A 23685-nucleotide genomic window follows, 5' to 3' on the forward strand; every position below is an offset into this window, starting at 1 on the left:
TTTGAATTTAAATATAGATGTTCCTGATTTCAAGTTTGAAGTATAGCAAGTATATCACAAGGCCTTTAATAAGATGAAATCATTCTTAACTGAAGCCATTTTCCACCATCTCCCTTTTCTATATTTCAGTCCTTTGACATCATCCTCCATTCTCTTTGCTCCAAGCTCACAAAGGCTAACTCCCTTCTATATAAACTCTCAAATCTTTTCTTTACTTCTGGCTCTTTTCCTGATGCCTATAAACATATCAAGTCCTCCCACCCCACCCCCACCTTCAAAAACAATCATAATTTGGTGCTACAGTATCTCCCACAAGCTAATTTTCTTTACTCCTCCCTCCCTTTAATAGCCAGACTTCTTGAAAAAGCTATTTTCTTATTGCTTGTTCTTCCTTTCCTCTTACTCACTGTTCAGACCTTTCTCATATGTCTGAATTCAGTGAATATAAACTATTGTCTCTAAAGTTACCTATGATCTCTTTAATCAACAATCTAATGGCCACTTGTTTTCTTCCTCTTTGATCTCTCTGCAGGCTTTGACTCTATTCAGGTTTCTGGGATGCTATTCTCATTCTACCATTAAGTCCATTCCTTCAGAATCTTCTTTGCCAGAGCACCTTCCAAACTAGGCAGACCCCCCCTTAACAGTAAATATACCAGATACAGAGGTGGGCCGAGGCCAGCTCATACTGTCTTACAAGACTTCATGATTACATTTTCAGCGTGAGCATCAAAAAAAAAATCAGCAAATACTACAAACTTGGGCTTGATTTATTGTTTTGTCAATTATCTAAAGTTAAAAAAGTGAGGGAGAAAATATTATTAATGAAGATTAAATTTAAACGTGTTGTTTTCAGATAGTCAGTTGTTAAATATTTACTAGGCTGTGCTACCCCAAGGTAGCACCCACTTCTCTTTCAATAACCCCATAAATTCCTAAGGATTTAATGATCACCTTTATGTAGATGACTCCCAGATTGATTACTCGATCGATGTAATTTATTTATCACTTCTAGCCTTTCTCTTGAACTCCCTTTCTTCCCCACCTACTACTAGAAGACATTCCAAGTCGGATATCATCTCTTCGGGCACTCAACATGTATAAAATAGAACTCATTACATTTACCCCAAAGTCACTTCTTTTTTTGAACAGCTGAGTCATTCCTGACTCCTCTCTCCCCATTCCACATTTCTAAGCATCTAATAAGCCTTTTCAATTTTTGCATCCATATTTTTTGTATGCTACTCACAAAGATCATCATCACCAATTTCAGGTCCTAATCTCCTGTCACCTGAACTACTACAAATGGTTTCTTAATTACCATCCTTGACTGAAGTTCACCCCTATTGAATCCAACTTATACAGATGCCAATGAGATAGTCCTAAAGTTACAAGTCAGATCATATTATTTCCCTCCTCAATAAATTCAGTAGCTCCCTATATTTACTTACAGGATTGAATATAGACTCCTCTATTTGGCAATGAATGCATTCTATAATCTAGTCCCAACCTACCTTTCATTTTTATACATTATTTTAATTCATGTATTTTATAATCCAGATAAGTGAAGCAGCTTTTATTTAATGTAAGTTGGATTGTTCAGCAGAACCTCCATTTTCCCTCACCGTCTCACTACCTTCCAGTTTTGTCAGAGCAATTTCAGTGCCTGGGACCCCCTCAGTCATTGCTGCTTCTTACCCTTCCTCCACCCCATGGCCACCTGCCAGAAGTCAGGGCTGGGGCCCCACCTTCTGTGGAACTAAATGTGTATAAATTCTATGTAAAGTGATGTCTTATTAATTTTGCATATTGTTTCAGGGTTGTCTCCCTTGAAAGAATATGGGCTTCTTGAGTACAGAGACTACTTCATTTGTGTCTGTATCCCTTAGCTGTGACTAAGTTTGGCAGGAAATTATCAAAGACTAAATCATGTGTCTGCCAGTCCCATTGTGGTTTTATTTCACAAACAAGGAGGTAGGATTTGTGCTACTCTCTCTTGGACCTGGGATGTAAGGAAGGCTATGTGTAAGATATTTGTAAAACAAAGAATAAGAAGCTGAGTAGATGAGGTCAAACTTCAAACCAGTCAGCATATGGGTAGATGTGCCAGTTTAATGTGAAAAAATAAAAGGGGAAGATACAAGATGTGCTTCTCTTAAAGATAATGGAGGTACATTTGTAAGATTTAAGAAAAAGAAAATAGGGAGGGAGTAGTGAAAAGGTTAAGATTTGGAAGAAAAATGAATAATTTAGGAGACAATCATTTTTATGAAGTTTTTTTTTTTAGGTTTTTGCAAGGCAATGGGGTTAAGTGACTTGCCCAAGGCCACACAGCTAGGTAATTATTAAGTGTCTGAGGCTGGACTTGAACTCAGGTACTCCTGACTCCAGGGCTGGTGCTCTATCTACTGTGCCACCTAGCTGCCCCAAGATTTTTTACCTTTTGTATCCTCATCTCAGCTGAAAAAAAAAAATTAAGTTCTGAAAAATAAACATCTCCCCGCACAATTTTCTTTTTATTTTCTCTTGGACCTTAACTCTCTAGCACTTTAACAGAAGGGGATATTGGTCAAATACAACAGATTAAATTGCTCTTTTCTAAGTAGAAGTTTTACTACCTACTTCAAAGTTATCAATAGCAGAATAATTCGGGAGTATGGAGTTTCATTACCTCTCTATCCAAATAATGAGAATTTAAATGATAATTCCTTAGACTGAATCAACTAGAATAGTGTAAAAATAAAATAAAAAGAAAAAAACCGAACAAGTCTTAGAAAACAGATTCATTGAGAGCAAAATACCAAGACTAAACTTATAGAACATAAACAGGATTCTCAATGCATTAATCTTCATATCAAGTTACTAAATGATGCAAACCAAAATTTTTACCTTTGGAACTGGATTTGGGAATATTCCCATTGTGGTCTTGGTTGTAGGATTTGACTGGACTGTGTGTTTCATTCTCTTCTGGACACAGGTAAACTTCAATGGGTCCTTGGTTACTTGATAAATGAATTTGTAGGCTCTACAAATATATAAAAGCAATGTCTACAGTAGGAGATGAAACTCTGGCAGTTCTCCCTACTAAACTTCATTATGATTTCATCACAGAAGCGGAGTAATTATCAATAAGCATGTTTCAAGGTCATAAACATATCTGAGAGACACTCCACTTCCACCTCCTTTTTTTAGTGTTTATCAAAATTTCAGAAAAGAAATAAAAATGTATTCTTTCAATGAAAAGAGTGTCACTAGAAAAGTTTTAGGATCTGTACTTTTGAATTCCATTACTTATCTGTTATATGATGTTAAAAGGTCTACCTTATTAGTATTACAATAAAAAAAATTCTTAGTAGTATACACTTTAAAATTGGGATCAACTGTACTGAATGAACAAAGGATGACATTTCCAAGTGGTATTGAAAGGATGGAGTGCATACTTTTATTTATCATTGCTTAAAAAAAGTTATCAAGAATCAGGAGTAGATTTAATCAAAATCTATCAAGAGAGAAAAAAGTTCTATATTTCTTTAAATATTTAACTAAATCTACCCTTAAACTATTTATTTTTCTCTACTTACCACTTGTACCCTTCCCAAGGAAAAAAAAAAAACGAAACCCTTGTAATAAATATGCAGTGTTGAGCAAAACAAATTGCTGTACTGACTATGTCCCCCAAAAATATAGAAGACAGATTATTATTGGTTAACTCACAAAACCCTCAAGACAAATTCACACCTCCTACCGCAAGCCAGGAGAAATAGCAAGTATTCAGGAGAAAATGATGCACTAATTTTCCCATTTCGTGAGTTTAAGAAAATATTTATAGCTGAAAGCTTTGCAACAATAGGAATTTTTAGTCTCGTCCTTACCTCTAAGGGATCAGGCACTTCAAGTCTTGTTTCTGGAGGGGCTTTCACAACGATAACAGTTTGGTCTTTAAGGCCACTAATTTTTCGGATATCTTGATATGTAACATAAGCTAATGTGATCAGTGTTAAAGAAATCTTTAACATTTAATTGTCAAAATTATTAAATGACAACATGAAATCTCCAAACAGTATTGGTACAAAAAGCAAAATTATCCTCACGATTGGCTCCATTGAGATTTTTTTTCTCTATTCAGGGCTGTGTTATGAACCACCTGTTATTTTTCCAAGGAAGATGTGATCAAAGGCTTGCTGTGATTAAATCATCCTCCACTTAGTTTTAGTGGGAACTAACTCCTGGAGGTGGAAAAGTGTTGGTGAGATTATAAAAATTTCAAAGTGAGCATGGATTAGCCATTTTTCCTAGGGAGGGGAAAAAAAATCCCAAACTGCCTTTATAAGTAGGCAAAGCTGGCAGCTGGGCAGGAACAGGTGTGAACAGTTAATTGGACCCCAGTGGGTATCACTGTCTCTAGGCTTTACAAATGGGCTAGGAGAAATGCAACCGAAGTGGGAACCTGGTGGGAGGTGATTCTTGGGGTGCCAAGCTTTGAAGTCAGGAAGGACAGGGAGTGGCTACAGGCCTAGATGTTAGCAATATCACAACAAATGGTGATGGAGTAGAATTTCAACTAAAGAAAATGCCAGCCTACTTGTCCCTTGAGCTGCTCCTTACACCTGCAGCATTTCCCTCCTTCCTCCTCATACCCCTAACTCCTGCTAATTGAAATTGTTCTCCAAAAATCATCTTAAATGCCACCTCTACCACAAAGCTTTCCCTGATTCCTCCAATTAGACAATGATCTTTTCCTTATGGGTGTCACATAACATTTTGCTTGCATCTCTTTAATACTATTATCAAATATCAATTATTATCATAGGTAGCTTATCTGTGAATGTTATATGCCACACCACTTAGTAGTGGACTCCCTGGTGGTAGAGACCATGTCTTAAATATTCTATCTAAGACAATGCACATAGTGGACTTTCAAAGAAATACTTTGTTGAAATGATAAGAGGCTACTGAGGGTGGGAAAGACTGGGATCAATGGGATTTATTTTGAATGTTACTTAGGGTTGGTTTGATTACTAATATCTTAATGAGACTTCAATATACAAACTCAATTTTGTATTCTGTTGTTAACTTGTTTGCCTTTTTGAGCAGAAGGGGAAGGGAATATAATCTCTGTCTCAGGAGAATTAAAGGGGAAATAAAAGCATATTGTCCATGGTTATGGGAGGAAACCTGCAATGGAGGAAAAATGGCGCGCACGCACGCGCAAGAGAGAGAGAGAGAGAGAGAGAGAGAGAGAGAGGAATCTCCATTCCAGCAGTTTTGGGGCAATGCTATACTATTTCTGTCATGGGTTCCTTCCTTACCCTGGCCAGTTCTGATGAGTACTGGGAAAATCAAGGAACACCATCACAGGCACATACTTTTGTCACAAGTGATAAAAGCTTATTAAAATAAATCTCATCCACAATTACTTAATTTGCTCTAGGAAAGTAAATTTCAACATATTTGTCAACAAGTTGTACAAAATTGGACTGTGCAAACACACTCTATAAACATATGAACTTGAAAGGTCTTTCTCTTTGGTCTGTTCTTGAATTTGCTCCATTAAGTTCAGCAACCTGCGTTGAGCCTTTTATATTTACAATAAAATGCTGAGAAAGTTGGTGTAGATGATAATAATATCTGAAGCTATTCCAGGTCCTGAAAGGCTGTTCATCAGGTCCTGAGCAGCGTCTCTGGAATTGGGTACAAAAAAATAAGGGACGTGGAACAATCCTTGTAGGGTGCTCCACCCTGCTGTTCATTTCTGCCAACAGAACTAGCTCAGCGATTCTCTAATTCATTAATAATCACCTCTCCTTCTCAGCAGATCAACTTGTATGGAATGGATACAGTAAATGTTTAACTGAATGAACCATTGATACAAAAAACATTTCCAAAATCTTGTCTAAAATTATTCTATATTGAAAAATCTGATGCCTCCTTAATTTCAATAAAAGATCTTCTTAGGCCCAGAAATATGATAGATCAATGTGACAATAACAGTTTTATTTCCCCACTGACAAAAGTTAAGTATCAAATGACCAGAAAGTTTGGGTTGAAATAAATCTTGGGGCAACTAGAGTCCCATCAATTTTGCTTTCTGTTAATCAAGAATTAAAAATTCTTTCTGCCCAATGAGTCATACACATTAAAAAAATCTCTCGGTTTTGTCTGGAAGCATTAATTTGCATTTTAAGATACTGAAACATGAGAAATAAGTTTTCATGAAGCATGAGTTGGGAAATTTCTCTCTAGGAATTGTTGCTTTTAAAAGGAAATGCTGGGATCAATGTCTTCCTTCTTTAATGGCATGATAATGTCTTTTTTCCTGTACTTTTTTCAGTCCTTTTATCCCCCAAACACATTTAGTATTATGTCTTGATGATTTGCAACACCTAGCTAGCAAAGAAGAATCTAGAACCTTAGTGTTAGGGACACACCAAAAATCTGTGAAACATGCTGAAGTTAAATCTAATGCAGAAGTTGTCATAAAAATTAACATTAAAATTAACATAAAAATTAGCATTAAATAATAACAGCTATACTATAAAAAGTTAGTGAAGTAGCATGCCCCCTGTTACTTGTATGACTACAGGTTATTTTCAGTAAGAATTCCTCTTAATTTCTCTTAAAAAACACTGGTATTATATCTAAACTATCTCTTACTGGGATCATGAAAATATTTTTACACATTTTTAATTACTGAACAAGAAAACATACCCACACAGACACTCACACACATCTACCTCCACCCCACCCCCCCAGGTGAAACACACAGATTAAACTAGAAGAAAACTTCAGCATGATCCAGACTCCTTTAAATCTGGAGATTGGCTCTGGAACCCTAGAATAGGCAGAAGCCAGCTCACTGAACTGCAGTAAAGGATATTTTTGATTTTCTGAATCTTCTGTTAACAGCTTAAGGTCCAAGGTGCAGCTTTGAATCAACTCATCGAGCTTCTTCTCCTCTTGGCTGAGCTCTGTCACCTCCTTGGACAAACCTTGACACTGAGCCAGCATTCCCCCATCATCAGAGAGACTGCAGCCCCTAGAAATGGAGAGGTTATCTTGCAAAGCTATTCATAAACCTTCAGGGGACTGGAGGGGGTGGTGGGGAATAGAAGTGGGAATGATGCGTTTTCTAAGCATCCCTGACAAGGAGAGTTTAAAGAAAGCTTATAAATCAAGTTTTAAAAATGAATATTTATACAAATTTTTACATAGATGCAGTTCTACAGTTTTTCACTGCAATATTACAACAGAAACAAGATTATCATCATCATCATCATCATTATTATTTAAGAATACTTTTCCTTCATAAGAAGGCCTTAATTAAAAAAGAACAGGAAAAACCCCATCTGACTTAAAAAATAAACACTCATAATAAAAAAAATAGAAAGCAAGAGATTATCTGAACAAGAAGTAGATCCCAAAACTCAAACCCATCAAACCAAAAACTGGATGGTTGCAGCTCTAAGCAGTATTCTACCAAGATCAGGAAGCAGACCAAAAAAAAAGAAACCCCCAAACCTCAAATCAAAAACTGGATGGTTCTAATTCTAAGCCATATTCTACAAAGACCAAGAAGTAGATCCCCCCTCCAAAAAACCCAAACCAACAAACCCTAAAAACTCAAATCAAAAACTGGATGGAGCCAACTGTTAAGTCATATTCTACAAAGACCAAGAGTAGACCAGAACAAAAAATCAAAAACACCCCACGTCAAATCAAAAACTGAATGGTTCCAACTCTCACAAAGAGTGGTCAACTAAGAGAAGGAATGAAGTTTTGTCACTTATAATCGATAAGAAAAAGAAGGGTGAGGATAGCAGATACCAAGAAGGTCTAACTGCCAATAGGTTTCTTCTCTCTGTGTGTTGTCTCCAGTCAAATGGACAAAAAAAATGTTACACTTTTCCATCTTCTTTCAAGTTCCAAAAGGAGGTCCATCACAGCACTTTTGAAGCGTTATCTTATAAAGCCACCAGGTAATAATAAGTTTGTTCCTCCCTTCTTGTGCTTAAAATAATTTAATTCTTTTCTCCTTTCTGTTCAGGTATTCTATCAATAATTCATAAAGGTTACTATCATTTTTTAAGTCATAATGTAGTCCTGTTAAAAGGGCACATATGTCAAATGATGACATCCATAACTCCTGTTTTACAGATAATAAAACGGAGGCAAAATAATTGAGAATTCTGGCCAAATACACACAAAATGAAGAAAGGCAAAGACCCAAACTTCATAGAGTTACTTTTTCAATGACATAGGCTTGGTTAATCTGATATGTATATGGCTGACACAAGTCACAATTTATTTCCTACTTTTATTTTTGAAGATTCAAAAGAATATGTATCTTTTTCATGAATCACATAAGCAAGTGCACGTGCACACCCCCCCCCACACTCACCTACACACCACACATGTATAGTCACTTGTCATTCAAAAATAAATTCTGGCTGGTATCTGAGATAGCACTGTTTATTTCAAAGATTTCTCTGTTCTGGGTTAACCAAATAGAAATTCTTCTGTCTTTGTTATTAATCAAATAAAAATTTCATTTTTTTAATCATTAAGATTATTTGGGCTAAGGAACTAAATAGATGAAGGAAGACAATGAATTGAAGGAATGGTGGAAAGAAATGGAATATGGATATGAATGGGGAAGTGAAATCTGAAAGAAAAGGTTTTGCTATTTAAAGTTATTCCCCATAGTGAGAGTGACTGATACTCACATCCACTGTACGTTGTTTTTAGATTTCTTCTTAATGAGGTGGATGCCTTCCAGCACATTGGTGATATCATAAATCCTCCTCTTTTGCACCTTAAGCACTTCGGCTGCCTTGTTCAAATCCAAGACCCCATCTGGGGATTGGCTCAATAGTTGAATGAACTTCTTGGTGAGCAGACCAAGTGACGTATCATACCGTGTTTTTTCTGAGGGAGATTTTGGAGCTTGAAGAAAAACAAAAATCGAACGGGTAGGGGATGGGGGTGAAGGTACAGAACTGAAGGGTTTCTCTGCAATGAAGCAAGCCTTCTTTCCCATTCCAGCACATGAGTTAGCATCCAAAGCACAGTATTTTTTTTTGGCAAGTTATACATAGTAAAGTTTTGGAATGAAAGACAGGGAAGTAGAAAGTTTCTAAAAAGGGATTAATGCACCTTATATTAAGTTGCGTGTGTACTTGTGTGTGGTCTTCTGAAGCCCCACTGTAATACTGAAAAGGAGCTGACATCCTAAGGACTATAGTAAGAGATTAAACTATTGCAAGTAATACTGTGATTTTTAGTAAATAAGTCACTTTCAAAAAGTACTCAATACTTACTTCATATGATATTTAATTCTATAATATGGCAAACTGTATTGTATTGTAATTGAGCTTTAATTTTTTTCACATTTTCCAAGTTTTCAAACAAAGACTTCATAGGGTCATCTAAGGGACCTGAGAAGTATCTAGTCTACAATCATCATTTTACAGATAAGAAACTGAGATTCATAAACATTAAGTGACCTGCTCAAGGTCACACAGGAGTAAGGTGACAGAGATGGAATTTGAACTCAGATTGTCTGCCTCCAAATCCAGTGCAAAGTCCATTGTACCATGAATTAAATTAGAAAACATTAATTATCTCTGTGTAAAATACTGTTAGAATAATTCATCTAGAACTTACTATAAAGAATGTGATCCACCCACAACAGAGTTGGTGGTGTTGGAACACAGACTGAAGCACATTTTTTTTATTACTATTATTTTTTTTGGGGGGTGCAGGGCAAATGGGGCTGGGTGACTGTTGGGTGTCTGAGGTTGGATTTGGACCCGGGTGCTCCTGGCTCAAGGGCCAGCGCTCTGTCCACCACCTGTCTGCCCCTACTATTATTACTACTATTTTATTTTATTTTGGGTCTTTTTTTGTTTTTGATTTTTTTGCAGGGAAATGTGGTTGGGGTGGCTTACATGGGGTCACACAGCTAGATGATTGTTGGGTGTATGGGGCTGGATTTGGGCTCAGGTGCTACTTGGCTCCAGGGCCGGTGCTCCATCCACTGTGCCACCTGGCCATACCTACAATTATTATTATAATTTTTTTAATTTTAATTTTTTTCTCTCCCCTTTACTTTATCGCTCATGCAGGTCTATATTTTTTTTGGGGGGAGGGGTATTATGTTTACTCTTAAACAAGAATATCTTAGTAATGTATAAAAAAAATTATTTGTACAAAATAAGAATAAACAAATAGAGTAAACTTAAAAAGCACAATTCACCTACCAAGTCCCCTAGACTTTTTACTTTTTCTTTTTTATTTTATTCCCCCCCCCTAGACTTTTTATATTTTCAAATCAAGGATTCCATCTTACTTTGATTACTTTGATAGCTAACTTACTTAGTAAGCCCTCATGAAGATGACAAGGTCTGAGTTGCAAATATAGTTGAAAGGAACTTTGGGATTGATATATAATTCAAACTTCTCCTTTTACATATAAGGAAACAGAAACTGTTTGTAGGGAATCTAAGCGACTTACTTAAGGTCACACAGGTAAATAAGCATCAGAAGTGGGATCTGAACCCAAGTCCTTATCCAAGAGAGAATTCTTTTTCTATTCAACAGAGAAGCCAATTTGGCTTCTACAGGGACTCCCCCTTGAGTTCCGCCTTAAGTCTACACAATTTTTCTTTCTCTCATTTAAGTGACTGTAAATTATGATTATGGGAGGAAGGAATTTAGTACAACATCAACTTATAAAGAAAGACAATTTAAGTGTCTTTGCCCAGTCACAGAGGTAGTAATAATTACCATAAGTTTTCTGTTTTTAATCAATTCTAATGCTACCTAGTTACAGAATCAATGTGTGTGGGGAACTGCTCATTTTGATCTGGTTAATCTCAACACCAATTATATAAAATTAAATTTGATTACAGAACAGTGCCAAACATTTTATAATTTAGGTTGAAAATGTAACTGTATGCTGCAGTAAAGATTTCACAATGACATAGCATCCATGCACAGACATATATATATTCAGCAGGTTTCACTTGGAAAATTGAGGGCACTTTGGGGGGGTGGGGTAGGGAAGACAGAAATAGAAAAGAGATTAAAAAGAATGAAATATGGGCCAAAATTATTCCAAATTTTGCACTCTTTCAGCCACATGCTGTGAAAATTGGGAGTCCTACATGAAAAAGAATAATGAATATTTCCTTACTTTTTGGACTATCTGGACTTCTTACTGCAGCTCTTCCTTTGCCTTTGGGGGTTTTTAGACCATCTGAGAGAAACTGATGACCACTTTCTCCTAGTTCCAGCCTTCGCTTTGCCTATAAGAAAGTACAACCATATCCATAACTGATTACATCTAAAAAATCCTGAAGGAATGAATGACAAAACTCTTCCAGATCTACAGAAATTTTCAGAACTGTGGGGGGGGGGGGGGCGCGCGCGCGACAGCAGCGGCTGGCGCGGGGGGGGGGGGTACGAGGTGGTACCAATCATTAGAATTAAAAGGAATTTCAGAGACTCAAACTTAAAATACAACTGGAAAAACAAAATACTTACTCTCCACTATCAAACCTGGTCTAGAATCCTAACAATCAATTCTTTCAATTTAATAATTATTTCTGGAGTGACAATTATGTATCCAGTAATGTGCTAGATGTTGACAGTGACATAATTATAATACTGATATATGTATAAAACATATTCAATTAGATAATCAAATAAAAACATCCAGCACTCATTTTCAGCCGAGTTCTTAGTCTTCTTATAAAGACCCATTCAAAAACTTCTGAGACCCACCACTGTCTTATCTATGACAATGTTCAATATCTAATATTGGATCTATGTTAAGGGGGACACATAGGATATCAATTAATAGTAGAAATAGGTCATTCGGGCTTCAAATCTCACTACTGAGATTTTACTATAGCCTATAAAACAAGATTTTTAAAGATTTTAAATCAATTTAATTCAACAGACATTAAGCAGTTCATGATATAAGTATACTATGTTTCATGAAGAACATATAAGCTTGTTTTTTTTTTTTTAATAGTTTTTGTCTTCAAGAAGTTTCCAATCTAATGGAAAGATAAGTCAGGGGCATAAATAACTGGTTCAGGTGATTTGAGAGATGTAAAGAAAGAAAGACAACAACAGTATTAATCTCAGCTTGAACAGTAACATGGTTGAATAACTGAAATCAAGAGAAGCTGGTTTTCTCTCTAAACCAAGATCAACACCTTTTGCCACTTTATCATCCCTATTTCAAATACAGAAGAAACAGGGAAGAATTTTAATAGCATGTTTAGAAAGGGAATAGAACACCTCAATTCTTGTCTCAATCACTTAGGCATCTCTATCACCACAAACCTATTTTTTGAGTTTTTAAGGACAGGAACCTTGTTTCCTGAATATCTTTTTCCACCAACAATCTTGGTCAGTTCTGAATACTAATATCTATCAATCTCATTAACAGATAAGACTAATTAATTTGTGTTTACAAAGAGTTTGACATACATCTTACACAAAAACAGTAAGTTCAAGTAGCTGTATGAGCACATTTTCTCACTGATGTTTGTGTCTATTTTTACTTTTTGGAAATAAAAATTTTCCATTCAACTTCATTCAAAAGCAATTGGGAAATATTTACATAACCATTAGTAATTACAGTATTTTATATTTACAACTAAATAACAAAAATAACAATTATTTTAGAATGAAATACTTATGCTTTTATATCCTCTGAAAAGTTAGCATATCCTTTGCCTAACAGCACAGTAAAAACTGGAAGTGGGAATTGAATGGAAACAATAGAGACCTTTATCTTTACTATAGATCACTCTTCTTTTTATTTTTCCCTGCCCCTTCTTCCCAAGGAAGTGGTAGGGAAAAGGTTCAACTCAAAGCTTCTTTTCATTTTTTCCCCCCTTGTTAGACAAGAAATTTTATTTCCTCATGATACTGCATTATTGGATAAAATTGGGAACCTCTAGTTTCTCTGTGTATACATGCACACATCAAATGCAAAACCAAGCAAATCTTAAAGCACTACTTAAATGCTTATTATTATTATCATCATCATTATTACTTTTTTGCAAGGCAAATGGGGTTAAATGGCTTGCCCAAGGCCACACAGCTAGGTAATTATTAAATGTCTGGGGTCGGATTTGAGTTTAGGTACTCCTGATTCCAGGACTGGTGCTCTATCCACTGCGCCACCTAGCTGCCTCATAATTATTATTATTATTGTTAATTATTATAAAATACAAAAATGTTATTTAAAATGTAACATTAGGTAAAGCAAATCCATAGTGTCTTGTAGAAATGCAATATTTTATATTTACAACTAAATAACAAAAATAATGAAATACTCATGCTCTTTATATCTTCTGAAAAGCTGGTATCAGAGAAATAGAAATTAACAGAATTAAATTAAATTAAAAATATTTCATATTATACAGACTTAGAACTGATTTGCTCAGGGTTTTTTTTTTTTAAGTCTTAACATTTTTCAGGTTTCAAAACAAACAACACATAAATTCAAGGCACCTTTAACTAAACTCCTTTAAATGAACCTTATCTATATTTTAGAGAAATCTAAAAAATAGGGCAAAAAAAATATACAAATCAAATATAAATTCAGACAAATCAGCAGCAGACAGGACAGGATAAGAGTCCTGATCCAACATATTATACTGATGTTCTAGAATAAGAGTTCAGTTGAAATTTGCATGTTGGAACTTTGGTTGTGGAAAGCAACTGTAGAATTTCAACCTCAGATTTGTGCATTTTGGGATAGATCTAAAAAGGAACTATCAACTTAATACCTGAACAGACAAGCTAGATAGCCCCATAGTTTCAAGTATTTTCCTCAATTAATAGCCATTTGGAGCATTCTTTTTAATATGGCTATTACTATGGATTTCTTTTTTTTGAAAACTGCTTCTTCATATCCTTTGACCATTTATCACATGAAGAATATAAACCTTACCAGACTATAAAAATATTTCTGCCAAAGTTCATTTTCTGTCCTTTTTGTAACCAAGCTGCTAACAGCCTATCTTCAAAGAACTGCAATTTAAAGTATATTACATGTGACTGAACTTTTGGTATATAGTGTTTTTCTCCTACTTGCAAAGCTTGTTCAAAAATATTTGTGTAAATGATTCAAATTAAAATGGAAGTTCCAATAGTGCCCTGTTGATCTCTTTTCTGAACTTCTGTCTGCTCTTTATTTTTAAAGTGTTTTCATTGCTAATTTTTTCTTCTATGTCTTCATTGGAAAAAAAAACCCAACCATTTCCCACAAAAAAGATCTTATAATAAACATAGTTACAAAACCCAATATGTTGGCTAAATAAGAATATTAGAATATTTCTCCATGTCCTTGGTAGGCATGGGATACACACACACAAAGGTGAAAAACCTTGTTAGAAAACATACTTATCAAAGAATAGTATTGAACAGGTAAGCTAAGCTGGTGAATAAAACTCTTGATTAACAAGTCAAAAAGCAAAGAGTAGTGAATGTTATATGCCTAATGATTTTGATTATGATCTCTTCTTGGGGTCTTGGAATCAATTATTTTTGTGGATCACACTAAAGAGTTCTCTTTTTTCTCCTTCCCAGTGAGGATTTCTTTGCTTATACTTAGGTCACAGCAACCTGTTCAGATGACAGTGTGTACCCACACAGACCACCACCCCTCATATGACCTGCTCCATTTCTGACTTGGGTCTCAAAGCTAAAAATTTCCTAGCATTATTGCTTTGTATCTTTGATTTTAACTTCCTTAAAACTTACTTTTTAAAAAGGAATATGTCAGTAACAAAAACAAATGTAAACAGTCCTTACCCTCAAGGAACTTATTTTCTATGGTTTAAATTACATGGGGCAAAGACAAATGTGGCTGATTAAGAGTTGCTAAAAGTTAAAATTCCAGTTCTACTTCTTACATGTGCTCTATTACTATTATTTCTATGTCCTTTAATGCAAGACAAATATGTAGTAAGTTTGGCTTTCTTTTTTACTTTATTTTTTTTGGTCTCTTTTTTTAAAATTTATTTTTGAATTTTACAATTTTCCCCAATCTTGTTTTCCTCTTCCCACAGATGACAGTCTGATAGTCTTTGCATTGTTTCCATGCTATACATTGATTAATATTTAATGTGTTGAGAGAATGCATATCCTTAAGGAAAAAATAAAATAGCAAGATTACATAATAAGATAAGTTTTTTTTAAAACAAAAATTCTTTCTCTGGATACAGATGGCATTCTCCATCTTGGCTTTCTTTTTTATTTTATCTTTTACATTTTATTTTCTATGTTAAAATTTCTATATTGTAGTTGAGTCAATAGGTATTACCTTATCATTTAAGAAAGCCCTGCACTGATGAAATCACAGTTCAGGCTATTTCAAATCAATGTTTCATATATAATCACATTCTTAATCTATGAAAGATGTTAGTTTCTGGGGAAAGAAATGGCAGTGGATTAATCAAATAGATTTGTCTTAACTTTGAGAAATTAAACAAATTCCAAAAAGAAAAATTAGACACCAGCCTTGATGCTTCACATTAATCTCTTTGATATTTTCTATCTTTTCCTCATGCAGAAACATTTTGAAAAGTAATCAAATCCTAAGAACAAATTTTTACCATGAATACTGATTTTTAGAGTTAATTCTAGAAAAATAACCTTCTTAATTGAAGATGCTCAAGAATTTTATTTGGCTCACAGTCAAAATAGCATGTTCTTAATTCTTTTATTAAAATTGGATGGGCATTTTAGAGTCTCAAAAGGTTTCTGTTAATATCTGCTCAACAAGCAACCCTTTTCTCTCTTCTAGAAAGCAACTTATGATCCTTCTTTAGTTAGTAAATCTGATTTTGGGAAGTCTTGGGGCTAACATCTCTGGTTCAGACTCCCTTATTTCCAATGATGGAGTGTTTCCATCCATTCTGGTATAAGTCAGACCCTGGGATGGTTTGTGGTACTGGCGCTTTAAATTCTCATCAATTTAGTAATGAGGGGCAGCAGGCAGGGTAGTTGGTCCTAGTGGACACAGTTCCACAAACACTCCATTGTGAAACAGCTCTACTAATGAAATCCAGAAGAGTGTTTTTTGAAGATTTTTTTTATGAACCTGGGAACTATTTAAAGAACTTCCTCCTAAGCAGTGAAATGTTAATTTTAAAAATACAAATTATTTTTGCAATGGTTTGTGCCCTAGTTGTAATGCTGACATCTGTTACTCATATGTTTTTTCAGGAACATCCTATAATCTTTTACAAATGCCCCAAAGGCTTATGATCATGAAGGATATTGTTTCCCTTTTCCTTTTCCTTCTTAGCTACTAGCGCCATCACAAAATCATAAACCATAAGGATGGAGAATGCACCAACAACCACAGTTCACTGTGGTCACTTTTGCTCAAGGAACCTTAGAAAAACATGTATAGTTTGTTCCCTTTCTCCAAGCCTATTTTACAAACTATATTCTCAGCTCAAGGGTCACTAGGGATGAAACTTTCCTCCTGAGGATCTTAGTCCAATTTTATAGTACAATATTTTTGGTTAAGTGGTAAAGAGAGATATTTCCATAGAGATTTTTTGTTTAACAGAAAAATAGGATAGATTAGGTTAGGGGAAGAAACAATAGTATAAGGCAAAATATTTTTAAAGGATTAAGAAAGCTGTAGACTATGGCATCATTATTTTCAAATATGCCTGCTTTTCATGACTTCCCTTATGCCATTCTACAAATTAGCTAGTAGTTGATTAAGTACTATGAAGAAATTAAGTCTTAAATTGATATAAACTAGATGTTAAAAAGTATGTTGTCTGTTACTTTTTTACACACACAACAAAACATATCACACAAAGTTAATAACTGGCTTGGGCCCTTTAGAAAGTTTTAACCAGTTTAACATCTTCAGGAACTAAAAAGAGAAGTGATCATTATACCTACTAAAGGGGCACTGTTAAAGTTGCTAAGATGGAGATACAGGCTGAAAATTTAGCTAACTCTTAGGTATTTTGTTCTGGGTTCCTGTCTCATTCAGACACAACCATTTCTTTTGGTATCACGTCCAATGTTCTATTACCACAGAAACTATGTTTCTTCACTCTTCCTTAAAACACACACACAACACTCTTAAAAACTCTTGAAATTCCACTCTTAGTAGGTATGGAAAAAACCAAACCAAACAACTCATTTTCCTGGTCTAGTTGATTACCTCCTATGTGAATATATTTGCATTAATTAGGAAGGCAAAGATTTCTGGGAATTCTAGAAATAGCTATGGATTGGAGAAGGGGGGGGGGCTAAATGAAGAAAAATGAGCAAGGTTGGAGAGAAATGGAAACAAGAAGTTGGCTGTCCATTTGTTGCTGTGAGTCCCTTCTCCCTATCCCACCCTCTATTTTCAACCACACAAGAAGAGGTCAAACATATAATTTAAAAAAACCCCAACACAAACTTAAATGGCTATCATAGAAAAAGGGTAGAGGACATTTTGTCAAAATTTAAGCTGACATCTTTGCCAAACCCTGAATTAAAATCCATTTTTTTTTCCCTTCCACAAAAATCCTTCACTTGTTGATAAGATCAAAAGCACCCATGCATTTAAAAAGACAAGATAAAGGTTCTGACTTCAAAAATCTAATGTCCTGATTACAGGAGGGATGAGTAAAAGATCAAGTACACAAGAGATCCTTTTATCTTGTTTCTGGTACAGAATTCTTTTTTGAATGGGAACTGTGATTTCATTTATGGAAGGAACTCTATCAATGCAAACCAGAACCTGCCCTGCAACTTAGTATAATAAGCAGGCTTCTTGCAAGGGCACTGAGAGGTTCAAGGGGACATATAGAAGGCAAGACTTGAATCCAGATTTTGAATTTGAGACCAGCTATTTATTCACACTATCTCAGCTGGGTTTTTGAGTTCATTTCCCACATATGTTGCTCTTGCTGAAGACAATGATTGAAGTACACTCATTACAAATCCCCCTCCATTTCTATGCACTCTTTGTTTTTGCAGGTAATGTTCATTTTTTTTTTTATCATGGTTCAATCTAAGATGCTGAGTTTATTAGATATTCTTTGTAGCTGGTATCCCTTTTCTTGGGAGTTCCAGGATAGCATTTATAAGAATCAATTATCTCTGAAAAGCAAATAAATGTACAAATTGTCAATCATCAATTATGATCCTTTCTCACTTTTCTTCTTTTCCCCAAAGACCTGGAGCAATACTTCCAAGGTGGCCATCAGGAGTTTGGGGCAGACAGTATATGAACAAACTTCTTGTGAATGTTGATTTGGCAGAGTTCCACAACAGCTAGATGCTAGTTTTACATCTGGTGTTTATCTCTTCAATGATGTCCATAGAGGCTGGATTCACTTCATTACGATGTAGTGTGTTCAATGCTGCCAGTGTTTCTGAGTAGAAACATTTTAATCGTTCATGAAAACAGAACATGTGAGGGCTTGAGATGTTCTCTATTTTTTTTACTTAAGTTGCTTGTGTTGGTAGATATGATCTACCACTAAAAAGCTGGTACCTGTTAATAACAAGTGGAGGTACCTAGGATTTTTTTTCCTCCTGCAGAATGAACAATTTCAAAGCACAGCTATAGATGTGAGAAAGAAGAGTGATGAATCAATAACTGCCAAGATTAATCCTACTTTCATGAAATAGGACCATCTGACATTTTTAAACTTAGGTGTTCTGAATACTAAACTTAGGTGTTCTGAATACTAGGAGGTAACTTCTCTACCCAAACACCTAAATTTAATGAAAGAATCTTTGCCTATAATGACAGGTTCAGAAGAGATTACATCATTCTTAGAGAACTAAGCTCAAGGGCAGGCCTTGCTTTCATGGGGCTGTTTAAATTCCCATTGGTCTGGCAAATCAGGTGTTTAGAAATGGTTGTTGATAGATTTTTCCATTTCCCATTTTGCCTTCACTTATTACCTGCCACTATTTCAAACCAAATAATATGTAATTAACTTGTCTTGTTTGAAGTATGAATGAATGAAGCTTAGATATTAGAGTTCTGTTTCCTTTGGGGAGGAGGGTGGAAACAATAGTAAATGTTGGTGGTTCATGTTTACTAACTTTTCTACTTTAGTGGAAAACCCTTTCTAATCAGTAGTCAAGTGTATATTAAGGGCCTACAAAATACTAAGCACAAATTGAGAAAAAGCAAGTCATCCCGTTCTTCAGGGAACTTACAATTTAATGGAGGAAGACAAAACACAAAAGAAAGCTGAAAAAGTTGGGGTGGGGGGAGGGAGAGAAAAGGTACTAGTGTCAAGGGGGAATCTTAGAGAAGAGTATGGTACAATTCATCTAATGGGAAAGGAAAGTGAGCCCTCTTTGATAGAGGCTTTGGGAGTTCTTCGCTCCATTATTCCAATCAGATGGTCTGAGGTCCTAAATAGGAGCACCAAAAGCTACTTTCTTTTAACTTTGGGTCTTCTTAGCATTACCTTTCAAGATGTCATTTTCTGAATTGCAGGACATATAATGACTTCCCAACATATCCACTTCAGTTCTTCCCTTGAAATCTCCTTTCTCCTCTCCTCCTGGTCTCCCCTTGCCATCTTCTGCTTCACTATTCCAGTAAGTATTCTCTCAAGGCCAAGTTCTCATTTTATAGTTACCAGTCACTGTTTTTAGGATCAGATTAGGATAGACCTTGAAAGAATTTGAAGGAAAAGTCATATAATCCAACTCTGCCATTTTAGAGATGAGATAGAGTGGGCTTTGTTAATTATTTTTTTGTAATAGTTTTAGTCTTTTCTCATGAAATGTAATAGTTTTAGTCATTTGTTATGAAACTTGATCAATAAAATGACAAATTCCAAGTTAGCATGCTACAAACTCCTGGGACTTGTTCTCTTTAGTATTTATATCATTTTAGCTCCAAAGCAGCCTAAAATTTAATGAACCACTGAGTAAATATTTATTTAGCTGAGCTGTTGACCACATGGCCACTCTACTTTTCTTCTTGATTAGGTTATGGAAGAGAGAATGACTGAAAAATCTTTGATGGAATATGACACATAAATGGAATATAGTTTTGGAAGAATATATTTTACATAAAAAAATAGGACTAGTAAAAAGTGAATTGGAATTGAGGGAGCAGATCACAAACCTGCCACAGGGGCAAGTTGAGGGATTTCAATTACCTGGATATCTGTTGAGCTCCCTCACTTTCAAAAGCTCAACAGCTCATACTTTCTCTGCTTGATTTAATAATTATCCTTCAAACAGAACAAGACAGGTAAAATCTACTTTGGATCTTTTTCTCAACACATGATTCTGGTCACTGGGGCAGAAATGATCAATCAATTCTAGAATTTGTGATAGAGAGAAGGAAAGGTAAAAAATGGTTCACTTGCCATTTGTGCTAGATTTTTGGGAACAGCTGATTTCAAGAGATACAAGAACGGGTAAGTAGGATACCATGAAGTAGAATTCTAGGGTAGGAATTAAAGTTAAAAGGATGAGGAAGCCAGAGAATAAATTTTTTTGGAAGTAAATGGAGAAGGAAAAAAGGGAAACTGTCGAGAAAGAGTGATGTGGCTATAAGGAGAATTCAACAACCAATTTAGATTTTTAATAGCTGTGTACACAGATGAAAGGACAGGAAATAGAAAAACAACATAGAAGTGTGACATGATTCTGTAAGGAAAGTTTCAGAAGTGCTAAAGGTCAGAATGATCTGGGACTAGAAAGAAAAGTTAAGGGTAAATATCTTATTTTTTCTTATCATTATTTGGTACAGGGGACGATTGAAGAAAGAAATAAGACTGTGTCTGGGTGAATGGCAACTTGACAAATGACAATATAAAAGCAGAGTTGCTGGACCACTACTTAGTTTCTAATTTCTCTATCAAGGAGCTGGAAAAAGAACAAAATATGGCCAATAAACAATTTATACCCAGTATAAATAGAGAAATAGTAATTGAGTATTTAGTAGCTTTGATGAGTTTGAATCACCTGACTCAGATAAACAACAAGCTGGGGTATTTTAAGGAACTATTATAGAAATAAACTATCAAACAGACAACAGTAACTATTGCCTACATGCTTTTTTCTCCATCTTTATAAAATCCTTGAGAATCACTTACAAATATAATGATATGATCAATGAAAATAGAGGCAAGAAAGAGGTAGCTTTCACAATTTTCCACAGTAGAATTCATTATTGTTATTATTGTCAAATAATTAACTGAAGAGCCCAAAGAATTCATGATTTCTAGGTTATTTGTTGTCAAGCTGTGTCCAATTTTATTCTAGAGCTTTTTTGGTAAAGATACTTGGAATGGTTTGCTCTTATCTTCTTCAGATCATTTTGTAGATGATGAAACTAAGGTAAACAGGATTAAGGAACACACAGATAGTATCTAGGGCTGTATTTGAACTCAGAAAGAAAAGACTTCCAGATTCCAAGTCTAATGCTCTATGATGTAGCTGCCCAACAGTTTTTTTGTTGAATTACAAAAACTATTTGGTTCAGTAGGGCAAATTACTGCTTTAACATCTCTTCTTAAACAAGTTATTTCTGCATAGGTTATGATCATATGAGGTTCACTGGTTGGCACAAAATTGATGATTTCATTTAAATCTTCTAAATCTAAGGGACAAATGCATCATAAAAGAGGAAGACCTAGCTTTCCAAAGGTATCTGCAAATCTCATGGAGTATCTCCAGCAGAATCCTAATAGAACTAATATTTTTTATTTTTTGCTGATGTGGGATCAGTAAACATAAATGTTTTGAAGATTACAAAGTACTTATTGTACCAATCCCCTAAAAACTGAAGAATCATAAATGAGATTCCTAACCACTCAAAAGATCTCTGCCTCACAATCTACACAAGGAATCATGAGATGGATAAGAATTCTTATTCTCCAGACTACCGTATGAAGCTGAATGGAAAAAGCTTTCTTGATGAAGCCTTCCCTAATCTCCCTACAATTCCTCTTGTATCTATTCTGTCATATGTACAGATTTGTCTCCCAGATTAGAATGTCCACTCCTCGAGGCCACATTGCCCACCCAGAGTATCTAGCACAAAGTAACCATTGACATGTTATTGAGCTACTATAATGATCTTTGAAAGACTGGAAAATACAAGATGTACTGTAGATAAGAAAAGGGTTAGTCTGTAGGCCAATGAACCTAACTTGCCTTTCTGACAAAACTGAAGATGTGATAGTGAATATCTAGAAAAGAATACAGTGATTTTAAAGGATTAACTGCCAAGTATCACCATGACTTCATTAAACACAGTTTTACTGGACTGATATGGTAGAGTAATCCTGCTTGAGCAAAGCAAGGCAAATTCTCTCATGACAGTTTTATGGAAAATATAGATCAGATATGGGGCTAGCTAGAATACAACTAAGTATACATGCAACATGTTGAATAGCTGGGCCAAATCTAGTTATTGTTGTTTCAATGTTACCTTGTTAATTGGTATTCAGTGGAATGTCCCTTTGTGCTTGGACCTGGGTTTAACATTTTTATTGATAACTGACAAAAATATGGACAGCATAACCATTAAACTCGCAGGTAACACAAATGTGGGAGGGGCAGGAAATATATTAAATAAGTTAAGATTCAAAATGACCTGGACTAATATACTGGGCTAGAAAAATGACATAACAGATAAATGTAAAGTCATGTGGAAAAAGCCAGACAAAAGAATCAATATTCCTGATTCAAGAGTATTGAGAATGATTTGTTTATAGCTCTTACTTGCTGGCAAATCCAGGCAATAGAAAGATGAAACTATTCTTCATGAAGCCCTATAAAATTTAAACCCATCTTCCTTCAAAATGCTTTGCTTAGCTTGTGGTATTTCACTAGAAATCTTAGTGTAGGTCAGGTAAAGACCTAAAATTGAAAAGCTTTCTGCTGAAATTAGTAAAAACAAAAACAAAAATTATTTCTTAGTTTCTTCTCTCTGCCATTGTTAGACCACAAGCTCTTTGCTAAAAGTAGGATATAGAAGGGAAACCAGAAAGATTATAAAGATCACTAAATTTTTAAAAATTAGGTTGCAATTATCCAAATATGGAAAAGGTAAATATAGTCCAAACACTGACTAGACACTAAAAGTTCTTTGGACTCATTCCCTGGAAAAAACTAAGAGATTAAATTCCTTAAATATGCTGAACAATCTCTTCTCTTATCTACAAAGTATGGTGGATAGTTAGAAGCCCTAAATTCAAATACAGTATTATATGCTAGTTGTAATTCTCTGGGCAAGTCACTTAACCTGCCTATCTTGGTCTCCTTAAAGGTAAAATGGACATCATAAAAAAGCACTTCCTTCACAGGGAGAGATCAAGTGAGATCATATTTGTAAAGCCCTTAGCACAGTGCTGGGGTATGTAGAAGATGCTTTAATGTAGTTCACTTCCCCCAATCCTCCCTAAAAATCATGTTATTGTTCAGTTGTATCCAACTCTTTGTGAGCCCATGGACTCTGGGGATTTTCTCAGCAAAATTACTGGAATCATTTGCCATTTCTTTCTCCAATGTGTCCCCATGTTACAGATGATGAAACGGAATCAAGTGAGGTTAAGTGGCCAAGATCATACAGCAAGCTAGTAAGCATCTGAGGCCAGATATAAACAGAGATGTTTAATTTAATACATATTCCAGATAACTTTTCAC

The 23685-nt window shown here is 35.1% G+C and overlaps 1 protein-coding gene across 2 annotated transcripts in view; it reads right to left on the minus strand.

Moving 5' to 3' along the window:
- Positions 1-23685, minus strand: part of E2F3 (E2F transcription factor 3) — a 78458-nt gene that overhangs the window by 4326 nt on the left and 50447 nt on the right. The window contains exons 2-6 of one of the 2 annotated variants that reach the window (XM_074206954.1): positions 11195-11306; positions 8724-8925; positions 6876-7036; positions 3873-3985; positions 2890-3025 (exon numbers count right to left, since the gene is read on the minus strand). In XM_074206954.1, coding sequence (XP_074063055.1) covers positions 2890-3025; positions 3873-3985; positions 6876-7036; positions 8724-8925; positions 11195-11306 — 724 coding nt within the window. Of the gene's footprint in view, positions 1-2889; positions 3026-3872; positions 3986-6875; positions 7037-8723; positions 8944-11194; positions 11307-23685 lie in introns of both variants that reach the window. The other variant, XM_074206953.1, reaches the window with a different exon arrangement.

This window comes from Macrotis lagotis, chromosome X, assembly GCF_037893015.1.
Source record: "Macrotis lagotis isolate mMagLag1 chromosome X, bilby.v1.9.chrom.fasta, whole genome shotgun sequence".
NCBI lineage: Eukaryota > Metazoa > Chordata > Mammalia > Peramelemorphia > Peramelidae > Macrotis > Macrotis lagotis.